The sequence below is a fragment of the Scyliorhinus torazame genome, chromosome 4 (assembly GCF_047496885.1).
Source record: "Scyliorhinus torazame isolate Kashiwa2021f chromosome 4, sScyTor2.1, whole genome shotgun sequence".
Taxonomy (NCBI): domain Eukaryota; kingdom Metazoa; phylum Chordata; class Chondrichthyes; order Carcharhiniformes; family Scyliorhinidae; genus Scyliorhinus; species Scyliorhinus torazame.
The window spans coordinates 115,413,092-115,433,342 of NC_092710.1; the positions used below are offsets into that span (position 1 = coordinate 115,413,092).

Sequence of the window (20,251 nt, forward strand, 5' to 3'; positions counted from 1 at the left end):
CCTGAAGGGCAAAGGGGGGAGGTCTCCTTCTAAACCTTCCCACTGACATAGACTCAGGCTTTGTAAAGTTAATTTTATAACCCGAGAGACTCAGGCTTTGCAAAGTTAATTTTATAACCCGAGAAAAGGCTAAATCTGCCCACCACATCAATAATAGAGGGAACAGAAATGTCTGGCTTATATACAAATAGCAACCGCGTCTAGCATAATCTTATGTTGCTTTCCTCCACTGTGTAGCCTAAAAAGCGAGGGATCCTATCTAATTGCCTCCACTAGGGGTTTAATAGTTATTGCGAACAATAACAGGGATAATGCAACCCTGCCTAGTCTCTCATTGGAGACACAAATGATCAGACCTATAACCATTAGTAAGAACTGCTGCCAGTGAGCTTATATAAAGCACCTGTATCCACTTTGTCATGGTTGTGTCCCTTTAAGAAATGTTTTTGTCTTGTATGGTTTCAGTGATGTAATTGTGTGGGTGGAGCTTGGCTGTGGCTCTGTGAGATTTTACTTTTGCTTTGAGTTTTGGAGCTGGTTTATGGCTGAGTTTTTACATTTGGTTGCTGTAGACTCAGACAGAGAAGTATTTTGGCCTGCCTCTCTTTTCAATTTTAAAGAGTCATTCCCAGGAAGAAACCCAATGAGTATAGTTACCTACTGTTTCGGTAAAAAGTTTTTTTGGGGGTTTATGGGATCTTGTTATTGAATTGGAACAGTTAAGGGGGAATTCATTTAGGGTTAAACATAGATTACTGTAGCTGTGTGGGGTATTTATGCTTATAGTTGAAATAAATTCTTACTGTGTATGTTTATACAAATGTTAACTAAATTCGTAGAATAAAGCTTGTTTTTTGATTAAAAGCGCCTAAGAACACTGTTGAATAACACCTGAAAGTCAGGCTTTTGTGCTCATCGTAACCAAAATCAATAAACAGTTGTAGGTAAGGTGAATTGCATGGTATACTTCAGAACTTTCTAAACCCTGGCCCATAACAACTTGGCAAACACCTTTCCTAACCCTAACTTCTGCTTTGTTTCTTCTTTGTAGACTATTAACCAGAGGCCATGGAGCACTGTATAGAGCTAACACTAGGACTGCTCTGTACTGCTCTGGACCCTCCTGGGCAACTCCCTCCAGCAGATTCTGTTGTGAGATCCTGTCCAGTAGGTACACTGCCTATTTGTGTCTCTGGCAGCCTCTTGTTTTCCTCAAGTGCTTTATCTGTTTTTAGTTGTCTGTACCTCACATATGCATCTTTTTTATTTTTGACAATATTCTCAATTTCCCTGGTCATCCATGGTTCCCGAATCCTGCCTTTCCTGTCCTTCCTTTTTTTTTTACCGGCACATACCTGCCCTGCACTCCCATCAACTGCTCCTTAATAGACTTCCACATGCCAAATGTGGATTTACCCTCAAACAGCTTCTCCCAAACAACAGCCTCCAAATCCTGTCTAATCTGGTTGTAGTTAACCTTCCCCCAATTTAGCACCTTAACCCTAGGACAACACTCGTCCTTTTCCATGAGTATCCGACAGCTTACGGAATTGTGGTCACTGTTCGCCACATGTTCTCCCACTACAACGTTGATGACCTGGTCCGCCTCGTTCCCTAGTACTAGGTCCAATATAGCCCCCTCTCTAGTCTGTTGTTGCCTTCTCACCAGCTCCACAGTTGAGCCCTGGTATATACTAATACCAGCTCCTTCCCAGTTCACCTCACGCCTTTGCTTTGTCCAACTCCGGACCTTCTCCTTGACGTAGAATTTGTGGAAACAAATTATGACCACCCATTATGGCTCATTTAACTTCGCCTTGGGCCCGAGCGACTGATGAGTCCTGTCCAGTTCATACCGGGAGGGCTCTTCCCCCTCCCCCAACAATGCCGACAGCTTCGCAAAGTATTCAGTCGGCCTCGGGCCCTCCACCCACTCAGGCAAGCCCACCGTTCTCAAATTCTGCTGCCTCAACCTATTCTCCAGGTCCTCCACCTTGGCTCTTGAGTCCTTTGTTGGCCTCCACCACCCTTCACAGCTCCTTGCCCATCAAGGTGACCTGGTCACTGTGCTGTGACAGAGCTTCCTCCGCCTCCTTCAATTTCTCTACTTGCTCCTGTATCTCGGCTGCTGTCTTCAAGACCATAACCCTCACCAGGGCCATCGCTTCTCCCCCAACTCTTTAATTGCAGCCATCATCTCCTTATGCATCACCTCCATGTGTAGAGGCTGAGTCCTTGAGCATGTCCAGGTCTCCAGGACGGCAGGAGCATGTCGTGGACACCCATTCTCTTCTCGATTAGGGTCTCCATGCTCATGGCCATGGAGCACAGTGACTGTGGCAGGTCCCTCTGGGACTGTCCCACATCACTCGGGTACCATGCCACATCACTCAGTGCCAGGTCCCTCTGTGTCTGGTTCAGGTCAGCCAGCGCCAGGCCAATGCTCTCAACGCCTGCAGCCATGGCCCGGTGTGACTGGTCACACTCTGGAGCGCCGCAGCATTGTCGATGTCGCCCTGATACAAGGGCTGTGATATGGATGCCCTGTCCTCTACCTCAGCTGCCACCCACATAGAATGCCCCAGGTTTTGGACATCCTGGTCCATGGCCGATATCGCGCCCAAGGCCTACACCCGTGTGGTGTTGGCCTGCGTGGCATGCATTGTCGGCACCTCCCCCTGCACCTACAGATGGTAGGACTCCTCCAACTGCACTTGCAGGCTCTGGAAGGTTGCTGACAGCCGTTCATGTAGACCCCGGCTCTGCGCTTGCATCTCCAACATTGATGGGACTACCCTTTCCAGAAGTGCGTGACCTGTCAAGAAGGCAGCTAGTCCCTGGGGTGGAGCCGCACTCCAACTGTCCGTGACTCGGGGGTTCCTACCTCCACCTGATGTTCTGGTAGATGTGTGAGGTGCGCACCAGAAAGTGCCCCAGGAACCTCTTCACTGAAGTGCTCAACCATAGGGCAGCATGTGGCGCAGTGGTTAGCACTTCTGCCACACAGCGCTCAGGACCCAGGTGCGATCCCGGTCCCGGGTCACTGTCCGTGTGGAGTTTGCACATTCTCCCGGTGTCTGTGTGGGTCACACCCCCACAACACACAAATGTGCAGGGTAGGTAGATTGGCCGTGCTAAATTGCCCCTTAATTGGGAGAAAATTAAATATATTCCTGGGGTAGAGAAGAGGTAACTGCAAAGTAGAGAGATAGGAAAATTGACACGTATGCTAAAAGGCGGATCTATTGGTTAGGTAACATCAAAAGGAAAGACTGATATGGCCACGCTAAATTGCCCCTTAATTGAAAGAAAAATGAATTGGGTATTTTAAATTTATATTTTAAAAAAAAGTGCCCAACCGAGGTGAGTGTCTCTGGGATGGTGGAGGGTGTTGGTGACAGCAGTGACCAGGAGTTGGTGTCGTCCCCTGATGCATGCTCCGGGCTCTTGCGGGGTTACGGCGGGGGCAAGGGACCCTGGATGGTCCTGCCCCATCACCAGGTGGGTCACAGGGTTGTGCCTGGGGTGGGGGTCACCAGCAGGTCCTGCCTTGTCGGGAGGTGACCCTGCAAGACAAAAGACAAGACGTGTGGTTGGACGGCGGATGGACGTGCTGAGGGGGAGGGGGGGTGACTCTCACGAGCCATAAGGACATCGCAACGCATTGAGGGCTCACTTGGTTGTGCCATGCTGACCTCTGCCTTGGTGGCTGCCCTCTCTCCCACCGTGCCAACCAGGTCCAATGCCCTCTGCTCCGGCATGTGGGGTAGGGGTGGTGCCAGGGCCAACGGGCTGGTGGCTCATCATGTCTGGCCAGATGGTTGCCAATCGTGGGCTAGCACTGTCTGCCTATGTGGGGGACAGGGATGGTGCCAGGTGATGGTAGTCACTTACCCTGGCTGTCCTGAGAAGGTAGTGCAGCTTCTTCCGGTACTGCTGGTCGGCCCTGGCTGTGGGGGCCATGGCGTTTACGACCTCTGCCACTTGCGCCCAGACCTGGTTAATGTCGGCGGGTGGCAACCTCCATCCCATCCCGGGGAACAGTGTGTCCAGCCTTTCCTCCACAGCATACGCCAATCCCGGGGCAGCTCTCCAGGGTGACATCTTTTGGCTGGAATGAGGGTGTCCAGGGAGTTGTGTGCTTATATGCAGCTCCAGCTTGTCATGCTCTCGAGTGCTCATCCCAAACGCAGCGAATCCAACACCAGCATATGTTGGAATTGCACTAGTTGCACATGCGCACCGGCTGGACATTAACATCTCCTGAATTGCTCCGACAGTTGCACCCACGTTGTCATCGTAGAAGTCCCGCAATTCAGTACCGGTGACAGCACTCTCAAATGGTGAATCCAACCCCTGATTCCAAGTTCAGAGACAGATATGGAGGGAGAATGAGTCCTGAAGCTAGTTGAAGGGTAGATTATCAGATGATACATTTTTGTAGGTATTTCTATAAGATTGGTGATCCTGTTGGTGTACAGAACTGTTTGAGGGTCAGATAAATGATGATGCAGTTGGAGGCCATGAAAATTCAGAAGCGGCAAGAAAATAGATTTTGGCCCAAATGAATACATTTCTGGGCAGGAAGCACATTGTAGCAATACAAAGCTGATAAGTCAGCAGGATAGTCATAAGCTCAGCAAGCACAACAGCACTGTGGGGTGTGCTGAAGGATAGGAAAAGTTTCCTTAAATTTAAGCATCTGAATAGTGTGTCAGTCGCAGCATTAAAGTGGAGTAACATAGTCATGAGATCCAGAGAAATACCAAAATGTGAAAGCTAAATTTGAACAAAAATCCAGTGATCACTGATGAAAACAAAGAGCAGGCATAGTCAGGTGATGGGCAGTGAGTGGACTGTTAAACTTTAAATTTGCGCTAAATGCACTCACTATTAGTGTTAGGGGTATGTAAACAGTAAAAGAGTGGCGATTGGGGAAGAAAGGACAAAAGATGATAATGGGTAACCAAGTAGAGGAGCACTCGAGGGAGCTACCAACCAGGCAAATTATGAGGAACCGATCCTTGGATTTGGATTTATTGTCACGTGTACCGAGGTACAGTGAAAAGTATTGTTCTGCGTACAGTTCAGACAGATCATTCCATACATGAAAAAAAACATAGGGCATACATACACAATGTAAATGCACGGACACGGGCGAGACATACAGGAGTGCAGTACGACTCAGTAGAGAAGATGTTTGAAGAGATCAGATCAGTCCACATGAGGGTCATTCAGGAGTCTGGTAAAAGTGGGGAAGAAGCTGTTTTGAATCTATTAGTGCGTGTTCTCAGACTTTTGTATCTCCTGCCAGATGGAAGAAGTTGGAAGAGTGAATATCCTGGGTGGGAGAGGTCTTTGATTATGCTGCCCACTTTCCCATGGCAGTGGGAGGTGTAGATAGTCAGTGGATGGGAGGCAGCTTCGCGTGACGGACAGGGCTGTGTTCATGACTCTCTGTGGTTTCTTACAGTTTGGGCCGAGCAGTTGCCATATCAGGCTGTGATACAGCCAGATAGGATGCCTTCTATGGTGCACCTGTAAAAATTGCGAAGAATCAATGTGGTCTGCCGTAAATCCTTAGTTTCCCGAGAAAGTATAGGCTCTGTTGTGCTTTCTTGGTCGTAGTATCGACGTAGGTGGGCCAGGACAGATTGTTGGTGATGTGCACACTTAGGAATTTGAAGCTGTCAACCATCTCCACCACGGCCCCGTTGATACAGACAGGGGTGTCTACGATACTTTGCTTCCTGAAGTCAATGACCAGCTCTTTAGTTTTGCTGATATTGAGGGAGAAAGTGTTCTCGTTACACCACTCCACTAGGTTCTCTATCTTCCTCCTGTACTCTGACTCTACGTTGTTCGCGATATGACCCACTACGGTTGTGTCCTCAACAAACGTTGAGGTGGAGTTGAAGCCAAATTTTGCCCCACAATCGTGTGTGTATCGGGAGCATAGTAGGGGGCTAAGTATGCAGCCTTGCGGGGCCCTAGTATTGAGAATTATCAAGGCACTCTGTATTGTAGAGTACGGCCTAACATGCCTATAGGAACTGGCACAAAGTGTGGAAATGGGAGAATGCCACACTTTTGAGACAATGCTAAAATTCAAAAAAATTTAAATTACACATGGAGGACAGAAGGAAACTATATGCGATGAACGTAACGTGTATCAGTAATGCTTGCATTTACATAATCTGTGACAGATGGTTAATTTCTGTAATTCAAGTGTGATTATGTGTATAAATATTGTTGGAACACTTTTCTACCAATTGAAATAAGCCACAGTCCATACAGATTATGTTCTTCATGTCTTTGCTTGTGGTCAATATTAATAATATTAAATGGAAAATCAACTTTGAGAGCAATTACTCAACTAGGGATCTGAATTACTTTTTAAAATTGTTAATTTTTTTCTTCCAGATCATTGTATTTCAATATTGACTGGACTCAGTTCTTCTAAAAAGAAACTTTCAAAGAGACCAGGGTATATGAAGAAAGATGTTGAACAAAGGTTACATCGTCCTACTCGTGTTGGTGTCCACTTTGTATCACATGTCGAAAATGAAAGAAAGAGTTGCACTGACTTGTCTTTTAATAATAATAGACTGGAGGGATATTTCTTAAATAATCTTAAGCATCTAAGGGAAGACAAAATTGCAGAGCATCAAAATACAGTTTTAAATCACTTAGGTGCTGAAAGTCCGATAGTTGCAGCTTCTCAGCCAAATATGATCATGTCAGAAAGCATTCGGTATTCTGATTCTAACTGTCAGTGGACTGATGGTTGTGATGGCTCTTGTTACACTGGAATTAATACTTGCTCCAAGCCTTTGCCAACAGGCTGTCTACAGAAGCAGGATGCTGGCCCCACGCAGTGTGAAATGGAAAAGGGTATTGATGTAAGCAAGCCACAAGCAGTTCCTAGTCCAAATAAACAAGTGGATAGTGAAAATTTGCAAAGACTGCAGCCTTGGGACATAGATGAAGAAGTAAATTCAGCTAATGGCTTTGTTTCCAGCTTCATTTTCATACAAATGTCATTAGATTGTCGCAGTATTAATGTTGACAGTAAAGAACTGCAGCAGAATGGATTTGTTTCAACTTTACAGTTTTCCCAAGCTGAACCACATTTGAGACAGTATCATGTTAATACTTTAGCAACAAATCAGTTCTGCCCCAAATCATTAAGGGACAGTGTTGAGATTCCTTGTTTGCATGTGTGTCAACATGTTGACATTAAATGTGGTACAAACACAGAATCAAAGGACAGGCCTCAGGATTATGACAGACTCTCACTAGATGCAGACTTTCCATTTCTGTGTTTGGCTGATTCTTCTGATTACTCTTCCAGTTCATCTGTAACTTCAGGATATGAGAGTAGCATCTCTGCCTTTGACCAGAAATGTAATTCCTTATTGAGGAAGTATGAACCGATTCTTCAAGATTGTCTGCTTGAAAACAGAATGACGTTAAAGGCTAGTATTATGATAGTACTCTGAATTGTTAACGTTCAATATTTTATATTCCATTACATCATAAATTCAGTGTCGAGAAGCAAAATCTATATAGAGTATCGTATCAATTTTTAAAAATACATTCTTAGGATGTAGACGTCACTCATTAATTTATTGCCTATACCTCATTGCTCTTGAATTAAACAATGTCCTTCCCTTCAGAAAGTAAGAATATTTTTACAACTCTCACTTCATTTAAAATGGTAACTACCAGAATTTTCTAAAAATTTTGAAATTGTTTGCCAAGTTCAAATAAATTTGTCCTAATTTTTAAAGAAAAATTAAAATATGGTCATGCATTATTAATGTTAATAAGTAAACATATTGTTTTAACTTGTGAAATGAATATTTAAAAATTGGGCGGCTGCCAGTTACTCGCAACATCCGAGTTGAACTTTATCCATTTCATGCCATCAGTGAAGCCATCCAGTGACTATGTGACAAAAATGTTGCTCTGGGGCTGAGTTTTTGCAATGATCTTTGTTATAAGGTAACTTTTATTGCTTGTTAAATTAATTTTATATTATATTTTGAGATACTAATTTTGGTACACAGTTTGCCACATCCTTCAAAATGTTTCATTGAAGGCAAATTGCACTTTTATTCTTACATTTTGGTCTGAAACACTAAAGCAGGCTGTTAAATGTTATCATTGCTGTTACATAGAATAGATGTGGAGATGCCGGTGTTGGACTGGGGTGAGCACAGTAAGGAGTCTTATAACAGCAGGTTAAAGTCCAACAGGTTTGTTTCGATATCACTAGCTTTCGGAGTGCTGCTCCTTCCTCGGGTGAATGAAGAGGTATGTTCCAGAAACATATATATCGACAAATTCAAAGATGCCAGACAATGCTTGGAATGCGAGCATTAGTAGGTGATTAAATCTTTACAGATCCAGAGATGGGGTAACCCCAGGTTAAAGAGGTGTTAATTGTGTCAAGCCAGGACAGTTGGTAGGATTTCGCAGGCCAGATGGTGGGGGATGAATGTAATGACCATGAGCATGACCAGTCCATCTAACCTATACATCTTTGGACTGTGCGAGGAAACTGGAGCAGCTGGAGGAAACCCACACAGACACCGGGATAAAGTGCAAACTCCACACAGACAGTCACGTGAGGCCGGAATTGAACCCGGGTCCCTGGAGCTGTGAGGCAGCAGTGCTGACCACTGTGCCACCGTGCCGTTACAATCCCAGCTAATAAGACTGGACTAGTCCGATCCCAGGGTGGAACCCGGCTTGATAGATCCTAACTTTTATTTTTTCTTTAGATACGTGGGAGGCGACTATTGAACAGAGTCACACGGGTCACCTGATGAACTTTTAAAGAAAAGATTAACTATAATAGAACATAGAACCGTACAGACCCTTCAGCCCACAATGTTGTGCCGACCATTTATCCTAATCTAAGATCAACTTGACCTACTCCCCTTCAATTTACTGCTGTCCATGTGCCTGTCTAAGAGTCGCTTAAATGTCCCTAATGACTCTGACTCCACCACCTCTGCTGGCAGTGCATTCCACACACCCACCACTCTCTGTGTAAAGAACCTACCTCTGACATCTCCCCTATACCTTATACCCCTAATGCACTACTCCTTCACTGCAACTATGGGCTGGATTCTCTGTTTCAGAGACAAAGTGCTGATGCTGAGACTGAAACGGTGGTGTTCTACGACCACTGAATCGGCGCCGGTCCCATGCAACGTTAATGGACTAGCACCGGTGCCATGTGGAACTATAGCATTTCCAATGAAAACGGTGCCTGATTCGTTGAGATTGGCACTCGAGACTGACAAGGTGCAGCTATATATGAGCACTCCACCCACACACACATTCCAGCCAACAAGATGGCAACCCGAAAAGCAGCACTGCGGTTTGCAGATGCGGTGCTGGAGAACCTGGTGGGGGAGGGGGGAACACCCTGTTCCCCCTGGGTGGGAAGGAGGCTGCCATTCGACATCGTTTACCAGGCCTGGGCACAGGTTGCAGAGGCCGTGAGTGCCATGGGCCCCACCATCCGGACCGTCCAGCACTGTCGCAAGAAGCTGCATGACCACCTCAGGGCGGCCAGAGTGAGTAGCCAGCACCATGCTTCTGGCACCAACCCTCCCCCACCCCCCACCCAGAAGGCAAATAAACACCACTTGCTGGCAATCTGGTCGCACCCCACCGTGCGCCATATGCCAGCACCCATACTGTTCACCATGGCCGTGTGCCCTGTTAACAAAGGCCACCAGCTGCCCGCCCACTGTGCTACCCGCGTCCGACTGCCTAACACAGTGTATTTTCTGTCTCTCCCCTCTGGAGAAGGCGGTGCACAACCGCAGGATGAGGAAGAAGACTGGAGGGGGACTCTCACCGACGCAGAGTGGCAGGTACTGGACCTGGTCGGTAGGCCTGGGGAGGGGGCAGAGGTCAGCATCGCCGAGGCAGAGGCAGGCATCTGGGAACCAAGTGAGCCCCCGCTGTGTTGCGGTGTGCCTATGGCAAGCTAGCCATCACCTCAACACACCCTGGCCATCACCCCCACCACCCAACTACCCCACACCACCCAACCCACGATCCAACAATACGTCATGACTTGCGTCTGGCAGGATCACCTGGCGGCGAGGCGGGCCCTTCTGGTGACCCCTGTCCCCGGCCACAACCATAAGACCATAAGACATAGGAGCGGAAGTAAGGCCATTCGGCACATCGCGTCCACCCCACCATTCAATCATGGCTGATTTCAACTCCATTTACCCGCTCTCTCTCCATAGCCCTTAATTCCTCGAGAAATCAAGAATTTATCAACTTCTGTCTTAAAGACACTCAACGTCCTGGCCTCCACCGCCCTCTGTGGCAATGAATTCCACAGACCCACCACTCTCTGGCTGAAGAAATTTCTCCTCATCTCTGTTCCAAAGTGACTCCCTTTTATTCTAAGGCTGTGCCCCCGGGTCCTAGTCTCCCCAGCTAATGGAAACAACTTCCCTACATCCACCCTATCTAAGCCATTCATTATCTTGTAAGTTTCTATTAGATCTCCCCTCAACCTCCTAAACTCCAATGAATATAATCCCAGGATCCTCAGACATTCATCGTATGTTAGGCCTACCATTCCTGGGATCATCCGTGTGAATCTCCGCTGGACCCGCTCCAGTGCCAGTATGTCCTTCCTGAGGTGTGGGGCCCAAAATTGCTCACAGTATTCTAAATGGGGCCTAACTAATGCTTTATAAAGCTTCAGAAGTACATCCCTGCTTTTATATTCCAAGCCTCTTGAGATGAATGACAACATTGCAACTTTTGGAAACGTCCAGGCAGGAGGCGACAATGATGCAAGCCCCCAAACGCCAGCTCACGACACCCCGGAGCACCAGTCCGTGGACAACACCAACCTCTTATCACATCAGTCGATAACTCCCTCCACCATTCCAGAGACATTCACCTCGGTTCGGCATGTGAATGAAGAGGCTCCTGAGACACTATCTGGCACGCACCACACTCTTGCTGCGATACATCAGGTGGAGGTAGGAATCCCCTTCTGGAAAGGGTGGTCCCATCGACAATGGGGATGCAGACACAGAACTGGTGCCTACATGAGGGACTGTCAGCAACCATCCCACGCCTGCAGGTGTAGTTGGAAGAGCCCACCTGCCTGCAGGGGCAGGAGGCAATGCCGACAATGCGTGCCACCTAGGCCAACATCGCACTGGTGGAGTCCACGGTGGAGGCCTTGGAGGCGACAGTATCAATCATGGGTCAAGATATCCAAGGCCCCGGGCCCTCTGTATGGGCACTGGCCGAGGCACATGGCTGCCCTGTTACAGGCAGCTATGTACTAGGGCCAGTCATGACAGGTTATGGCTGAGGGCGTCATCAGCATTGCCTGGGCACTAGCTGACCTGAGCCAGTCTCAGAGGGAGGTGGCACAGTCACTGTGTGATGTGGCACAGTCTCAGAGGGAGGTGGCCCAGTCCCTGTGCTCTGTGACCATGAGTATGGAAAACTTGGTCAAGACTAGAGTGGGCCTCTAGGAGTGGCAGTGCCAGGTGGTGGGAGTGTCCCAGGAGTCCATTCTGGTCGCACTCCGTCCCGCGGAGTATCCCGGGGGACATCGGGCACCCCAAAGGGAGGAGGAGGTGATGGGGTCCATGCTGCTGACTCCCTCGGGGAAGGTGCTGGAACATCACAGCGCCTCAAACTCCGCCCCCTCTCCTGTCCCTGGTGCATCCAATGGGCAATGGGCTGAACAGGGTGGCACCGTGCCACTTGGTACACCAAGAAGACTGCCGGGCTCATCCAGGCCCGGTCACTCCAGAGGACTGCCACCAAAGGGGACCCTTGTCACAGGGCAGGATTCACAGCAGGCCACCTCCACCCCTGATGTACCTCCTGGGGATCCACCTAACTGTAGAGTTGGGACCCGTAAGGCTAGAAAGGTAGACACCAGTTAAGTTGGCACGGGTGCTGCACACAAAATAGAGTTAGGGTCTAGGGCCCGGATTTGTACATAAATGTTCATTGTTTCACAATACACACGTGCACAAACGTTTCAAACTGCCTCTGTGCTTTGTCAGAAGAGTACGAGTGCTGGGCAGGCGTGGCCTGGCTGCAGAAGGAGTGGTGGGCAGAGGTGGGTGGGGGGGGGGGGGGGAGGATGGCGACTGTTGGAAGTGGGTATGGGCCGGGGCCCCAAGGTCGCACAACACACATCGTCCCCGTACCCCGCCCTTCCACTTGCTTCTCAATTTCAACCCCCCCGCACTCCCTCCACAGCTCCACCACCCAGTGGGTTCGGTAGGACTGTGAAGGGTTAGCCAACTCGCATGCAGGAATCACCAAGATGGACGGTGGAAAATGCTACCGTGGGCAGGAGTCAGACATTGCCAAATGATGTGGAACACAAGAGCTCATTGCAGAGTGGGTCGTCATTATCCTCCATCCCATGGACCAGACCCGCTGTTACTGTAAACCCTGGTGAGGCAGGTTGGAATCACAGAGGAGGCTGCAAGGTGGGGATCATCCTTTCCAGTGTGCCCCGGCCCTGGCGCACATGAGCGGCCCCCTGTGCCTGCCTGGGCGCCATGCCCTGCCCACTCTTCACATCCTCTCCATCAGATGAGGCCTGGTGTCCATCCTCATCCTCCAGCACATCGCCCCTCTGCTGCGCAATGTGGAGGATGCAGCAGGTCACCATAATGTGGGAGACTTTCCTATCGCTGTACTGGAGGGCCCCTCCAGAGTGATCAGGACACCAATGCACCGCTCCATCATGCCTCTGGTCGTGACATGCGCGCCGTTGTAGCTGGTCGCCGTGCTGGTCTGTGGCCCCTGGATAGGCGTCATCAGCCATGACCACAGCGGATAACCCCTGTCGCCTAGGACCCAACCCCTCATCCGGGGCTGAGCCTCAAAGGTGTCCGGAACCGTCAAGTGTTCCAGGATGAACACTACCTGGGTATTGGGTGCAGACGTACACTATGTGCAGCCCATGGTCACATACCAGCTGCACGCTCATCGAGTGGAATGCCTTTCAGTTTGTGAAGACAGGCCTGTCATGGGCCAGTGCCCAAAGGGAGCATGCATCCCGGCGATCACCCCCTGGACATAGGGCATCTTGGTCATGGCGGTGAACCCTGCTGCCCGAGCAACTGGTGGGCTTGGTCCATTTTCAGGCTGATGTATTGTGCCGACCGGACATATATAGCTTCTGTGACGGCGCGGATGCACCTGTGCACTGAGGCCTGCGAGATACCAGACAGGACCCCACACGGCATCTGGAAGGAGCGTGAAGCGTAAATGTTCAGGGCGACCGTCACCTTGATGGCCACCGGGAGCAGGTGTCCCCTTCCATACGCGGCGGTTCCAGGGGTGCCATGATCCGGCAGCTATGTCGCACTGTCCCCCTGCTCAGCCGGAGTCTGCGATGGCATGCCTGGTCCGGCAGGTCCTTGAATGACAGGCGCTGCCAGTACACACGAGGCCTGATGTGCCTCCTTTTCACCTCAGCCTGTTGAGCGGCTGGCTCCCGTTCCACTGGGGTAGGTCCTGCTGCTGCAGGATCCTCCCCGAGCAGCTCCTGATACAGCCTCAGTGCATCCTCCAGGGCTGCGACGGCCAGGATGAAGGCCACCATTCTTGGTTGGATTCCGAAGTCCATTTCTGCAGGGGGTGAAAGACAGACATGTTAGCATGGTGCGTACCTCTGTGCCCAGCCAGGTCCAACGGGCCACACAGTGACCTGCATTGCAATCCCTGCCCCCGCATGTCCCCCTCCCCACCCTCCCCATCCGACACCCACCCCAGGTCGTTCCTCCTGGCACTCTGCCCTCGGCACTGCACCACTGGTCTCTACAGTGCCCAACATCGCGGTGGCCTCTGGCCCGAGCACCCGTACAGCCGGTGTCACTGTGCACAACCACAGGCTACGGTTGGTGTTTAATTGGGTGCTCAGCAAGATGGGTGCCTTGCAGGACATGGCAGTGGTGGTCTGCGCCTGGACAGCCCAGTCACGGGGGGGGGTCTGCGCCTGGACAGCCCAGTCACGGGGGGGGGGGGTCTGCGCCTGGACAGCCCAGTCACGGGGGGGGGGGGGGGGGGGTCTGCGCCTGGACAGCCCAGTCACGGGGGGGGGGGGGGTCTGCGCCTGGACAGCCCAGTCACGGGGGGGGGGGGGGGTCGCCCTAACACTACGGCCCTTCCCCTTGTCACCCCCCCCTCTCCCCCCACCCTCCCTCTCCCAAAAAGCGACGACCTATGGTCACGTCTCTGGGAACATGACCTACCTCTGTTCTCTGCCTCACCAGCCACGGCACGTGTTTCTTGATTTTTGAAACCCACCATCGGTAATTCCTCCTGGCGGAGACGGAGCATCGCGGAAGCCCCGGAGAATACTGAGTCAAGCTCATTAATGATATGCCCATGGTGTTTACTTATAACTCGGAGTAGAATGCCATCACTCTGTGACTTTTGGTTAATGCGATTCTCCACCCAATCACAGTTAGCGATTCCGGCATCACTGGGCGGAGAATGTTGCCCCATGTATTTGTTTTAGGGTCATAAGGGATTTTCACAGTAACTTCATTGCAATGTTAATGTGTAAGCCTACTTGTGACATTAATAAGGATTATTTTTAAGCCCTCATTACAACGCAGGGATCGAACAAACCCACAAGACGTACAGGCAGCTTAAAAAATTTAAACTAAAACTTAAAGCTGTAGGTCATGCCCAACACACATTAATACAAATATAACATACTTAAAACTATATCTATTTCTTAACAATTACTTTCCACTTCTTGTCAACAGTGATTCGTAGTTTTTAGGGAATCTGTCGTTCTGTAACAAGCCTGTTTAAAACATGTGAAATATTTCCTGTGTATACGGTACTAAATACCTTGGGCTGGTTCTGGTGCTTTGGATTAGTTATCAGAGTGCTGTAATATAAAATGGTAGAACCTGCAAGTCCCTTAATTATCATGGCTAAAAGAGTGAAGGAGTAGACAACTGCTACTCAGCCCGTTAAACTCTGAAGAGTAAATTGAAATTATACATAAATTAAACTTCAATAAATTATGCTTGTGTAGTAATAATGCTGGTGGCAAAGTCTAAAGGAGTTACTAGTTTGTTATAAGAAAATTGTTAAAGTTTATGGAAGAAGTGTGGTGAATGGTCAACACTTGTTTCAGCAATGACTTTTAGCTTACTGGAAAATAATTCTCTGCCGAGTACTTTGAAATAATTTGTAGCATTGTTTGTGGGGACACCGTTGTTTATTGTATCAACTGATTACATGCAAGGCATGACTTTGTGAGATCCCTCACTTTAGTGTATATACAAGACCCAATTTTGATCTTTTCCCCAAGTGATCTATTCGTCCCGTCCCCCCCCCCCCCAACACACACACACACACTCACATTGTTAAAGTGTTGTTATTGATTGCCTTACAACAGTGAATTTTAACCTGGAAGATAATTTATTCTCAATATCAGTCCACTGAAGCACACTCGGTGGACAGATATTTTAGTTTTAAGTTGACTCTTCAACTTTTTGTCAATGTTCCCATCCCTAAATACCCTTAAATATTATGCATCCTTCCCAGTTTCTGATACCTAGTTACATTAACTTCTGTTCTTTTAAAAATCGATTGACTCATTTACTAGAATCATATTCCTCCTATCTAATTTTGATTGTTCCAGCGGGATCTCCAGGTTATGGGTCTGCAAAAAGCAGAAATCAGCTCCAAACCAGATAGGAAATTAAACATTAACACCAAAGTGTGATGGAGATTACTCCAGTAAAGAAGTAGTACTTTAACACGCTTTGTGCTGACTCATATCACTGAGAAAATGATGCTGTGCAATTTCTTGTACTTTACATACTTTACATATCCAGAGTTCCCTGTAAGAACACTATTCACGACACCCTATGCTGCTCTTGCTCATGTATTTGCTTTGTTTGGCTCTTGTTCCGCACTGTAACCAATCACTATTTGTTGATGTACCATTTGTCAATGTACTCTGTTGATTATTATTTTTGTCTACTAGGTATGTACTGTGTACATTCCCTTGGCCGCAGAAAAATACTTTTCACTTACTTCGGGACATGTGACAAGTGACAAATATCAATCAATCAGTGTGGCTGACCGAACCGATACATTGGATAAAATCTGTGCAGAGCCAAATTTTCTGAATTGACTCTCCTACTCCATAAGTAGATCTGACACTGATGTCATGGAAATCTTACAACTGTTCTGCATGACATCTTTGTTAGGAGAAAAATCAAGTTGTTCATTGTGACTACCAATAGAATCAACATCGAGCAGCAGCTGGCTAAGGAAGGAATGTTTGTCTATGTGCAATGCATAAGTAATAATAAATGTCTTTATAAAGTATGTGTTAAGGATTTTGTTCCCCACACACAGATGGAAAATAAGTAAGTATATATCACCGAGCTCCAAGAAGCAGATTCTGCACAAACAATACCTCTTTGTTATAAAAGATCTGCGGGGCAGCACGATGGCACAGTGGTTAGCATTGATGCCTACGGCACTAAGGACCCGGTTTCGAATCCCGGCCCCGAGTCACTGTCCGTGTGGAGTTTGCACATTCTCCCCGTGTTTGCGTGGGTTTCACCCCCACAACCGTAGGATAGGTGGATTGGCCATGCTAAATTGCCCCTTAATTGGAAAAAATAATTGGGTACTCAAAATTTATAAAAAAAAACAAAAACTGCAGAGATCCATACAGGTTGAATGTCGGTTATGAAGACCTTCACGGACTTCCGGGTGCGGCTATGCAGAGCTAGGTCGCATATTCGGTAGCTCCCGCTTGGAACGGACTTTTGGGCTCTTTACAGGGCCCCCACGGCATTTGTTTGACATTTCCCGGTGTGGGAAGAAGACTGCAACATCCCGATAGTGTCCCCCAGGAATGGTATGTCTCTTGGTTACCAGACCCGGCAGAAACAGTAAAAGATTTGGCTGTAACTGCAGGATAAACAGAGCCTCTTCCAGCATGCAGGCAGGGGATGGGCAAGCTTAAAGCTGCAAGCTGACTTGAGGGCCTCTATTAAAGGTGAATTCTAGCAGCAGAGGGAACAACTGTGAAAAGATCTACCAAGGCTATTGAAGAAGCGGGGACGAGGCTTCCGGTGGCGCCATGGAGGAGTAGGTCACGCATTTGGCAGCTCCCGTCTGGAACAGACTCTCAGACCTTTTTCAGGAGTTTCCACAGACTTTTTGGGGCAGATTGGTGAAGCGAACACTGCCAAAAGGATTCCCTCTCGAGACTTCCGGTTGCGGCTATGCGGAGCTAAGTCGCACATTCGACGTCTCCTGCAAAAACTGAATTTTGGTCTCTTTTCAGGGCCCCCAAGGGAACCTTTTCGACGTTTCCCGGTATGGGAAGGAGTTAATAATAGCTCCCCGTCAGTATATGGCTTTAACTAGGAGCGGGGTGACAAAAAAGGTGGTGGTGGACCCGAAGAAGGGAGGGAAGAAGGACAAAATGGCGGCGGGCGGAGACCAGGCAGCGTGGAGGCAGTGGGCGGAGGAGCAACAGGAGGGTATCCAGCGCTGACTCCGAGAGATTAGAACGGACCTGCTGGAGCTGATGAAGGCTTCTATTGATAAGCTGCTGGAGACACAGACGGCCCAGGGCGTGGCGATCCGAGAGGCTCGACAAAAGATCTCTGACAATGAGGACGAGATCTTAGGCCTGGCGGTAAAGGTGGAGGCGCACGAGGCGCTCCACAAGAAATGGCAGGAGCGGTTCGAGGAGATGGAGAATCGGTCGAGGCAGAAGAATCTGCGGATTCTGGGCCTCCTGGAGGGGCCGGACGTGGGGGCCTATGTGGTCACCATGTTGAACTCTCTGATGGGAGCGGGGTCCTTCCAGGGGCCCTGGAGCTGGAATGAGCCCATAGAGTGTTGGCGAGGAGGCCCAAGGCTAACGAGCCTCCGCGGGCGGTGCTGGTGCGGTTCCATCAGTTCGTTGATCGGGAGTGTGTGCTCAGGTGGGCCAAGAAGGAGAGGAGCAGCAGGTGGGAGAACGCGGAGGTTCGGATATATCAGGACTGGAGTGCGGAGGTGGCGAAGAGGAGGGCCGGGTTCAATCGAGCGAAGGCGGTGCTGCACAGGAAGGGGGTGAAGTTTGGCATGTTGCAGCCGGCGCGACTGTGGGTTACCTACAAGGACCGGCACCATTATTTTGAGTCTCCGGAGGAGGCGTGGGCCTTTGTTCAGGCCGAGAAGCTGGACACAGACTGAGGGTCGGGATGGGCGATTGGGGACTGCGTTGGATATGTTACGCCTATTTTTGGTTCCGGGGTGGGGGGGGCCTTTCCATTGTTTTGGGTTTCTTTTTCTCTGTGTTTTTCTCTTTCGCGTTGGGGAGGGCGGATGGGGCGGGTTGGGCACTGTTTTGGTTGGGGGCGGGGTCTTGTAGGTGGAGAACGCGGGCTTTTTTCCTGTGCCGAAGACTGGGGGGGAGGGGGGGGAAACAAGGATTGTTTCCCGCGCTTAGAACGGAGGGGGGTGGGGGAGAGCCTGTGGATGGGGAGCGGGAGAGGAGGGTGTGCCACACTATGGGAGGAGTCGAAGGGGAGGCGGGAGTGGCCGGGGTCAGCAAGAGTCAGCTGACTTACGGAAGTGCAATGGGGGGAGTAAACCAGCTAGGATGGGTCCTAGTTGGGGGGGGGGGGGGATCGAGTTGCAGCTGCTAAGGTCAAGGAGGAGCTGGAGCGAGTGGGGGTCCGAGACGGGGGTATGCCACTGTGGGGAACGGGCCGGGTGTGGGGTGTGGGCGCGTGGCTGGCCAAGGAGGGGTCATGGCTAGTCGGCGGGGGAGGGGGGCGGGTACCCCCTGATCCGGCTGATAACCTGGAATGTAAGGGGACTGAATGGGCCGGTTAAGCGGGCCCGCGTGTTCGCGCACCTGAAGGGGCTCAAGGCGGATGTGGTTATGCTCCAGGAGACACACCTGAAGGTGGCAGACCAGGTAAGACTGAGGAAAGGGTGGGTAGGTCAGGTGTTTCATTCGGGGCTAGATGCCAAAAATCGAGGGGTGGCGATCTTGGTGGGAAAGAAGGTGTCATTCGAGGCGTCGAGCATTGTGGCAGATAATGGCGGTAGGTACATAGTGGTAAGTTGCAGGGAGAAAGGGTGGTACTGGTCAATATGTATGATCTGAACTGGGACGATGCGGGTTTTATGCGCCGTATGTTGGGTCGGATCCCAGACTTTGACGTGGGGGGCCTGATAATGGGGGGAGACTTTAACACGGTGTTGGATCCGGCACTGGATCGCTCCAGGTCTAGGACGGGTAGGAAGCCGGCAGTGGCTAGAGTGTTGAGGGGATTTATGGACCAAATGGGAGCGGTGGACCCTTGGAGATTTGCAAGGCCGGGGGCTAGGGAATTTTCATTCTTCTCACACGTCCATAAGGCTTATTCTCGAATCGACTTTTTCATTTTGAGTAAGGCGCTGATAGCGAGAGTAGAGGATACCGAGTATTCGGCAATAGCCATTTCGGACCATGCCCCGCATTGGGTGGACTTGGAGATGGGGGAGGAGAGGGCTGTGGCGCTTGGACGTGGGGCTGTTGGCGGACGAGGAGGTGAGCGGGCGGGTCCGAGGAAGTATAGACAGGTACTTGGAGACCAACGACAACGGGGAGGTCCGAGTGGGGATGGTATGGGAGGCACTGAAGGCGGTGGTGAGGGGAGAGCTGATCTCCATTAGGGCCCACAAGTAGCGAGGGGATAGGGAGAGGATGGTGGGGGAGATGGTGAGGGTGGGCAGGAGGTATGCGGAAGATCCTGAGGAAGGATTGTTGAGGAAGAGGCGCAGCCTCCAGGCCGAATTCGACCTGGTGACCACCAGGAAGGCGGAGGTGCAGTGGAGGAAGGCCCAGGGGGCGGTCTACGAGTATGGGGAAAAGGCAAGCCGGATGCTGGCGCATCAGCTTCGGAAGCAGGACGCAGCTAGGGAAATCGGGGGAGTTAAGGACAGGGGAGGGAGCGTGGTGCGGAGTGGGGTTGGCATCAATGGGGTCTTCAGGGACTTCTACGAGGAATTGTACCGATCCGAGCCCCCATTGGAGGAGGGAGGGATGGGCTGTTTCCTGGACCAATTGAGGTTTCCAAAGGTGGAAGAGGGACTGGTGGCGGGACTGGGCGCCCTGATTGGGCTGGAGGAGCTGATAAAAGGGATAGGAAGCATGCAGGCGGGGAAGGCACCGGGGCCG

At 50.1% G+C, this 20,251-nt stretch overlaps 1 protein-coding gene across 8 annotated transcripts in view; it reads left to right on the plus strand.

Annotated features, from left to right (window-relative positions):
- The window catches only part of disc1 (DISC1 scaffold protein), a 215,018-nt gene that overhangs the window by 19,383 nt on the left and 175,384 nt on the right, over positions 1 to 20,251 (plus strand). For all 8 annotated transcript variants that reach the window (XR_011940649.1, XR_011940650.1, XR_011940651.1 and 5 more), the window contains one exon: positions 6,424 to 7,478. Coding sequence is in view for 5 of the 8 variants with exons in the window: in XM_072498529.1 (XP_072354630.1) it covers positions 6,424 to 7,478 (1,055 nt within the window). In the remaining 3 variants the exon portion in view is untranslated. The remainder of the gene's footprint in view (positions 1 to 6,423; positions 7,479 to 20,251) is intronic.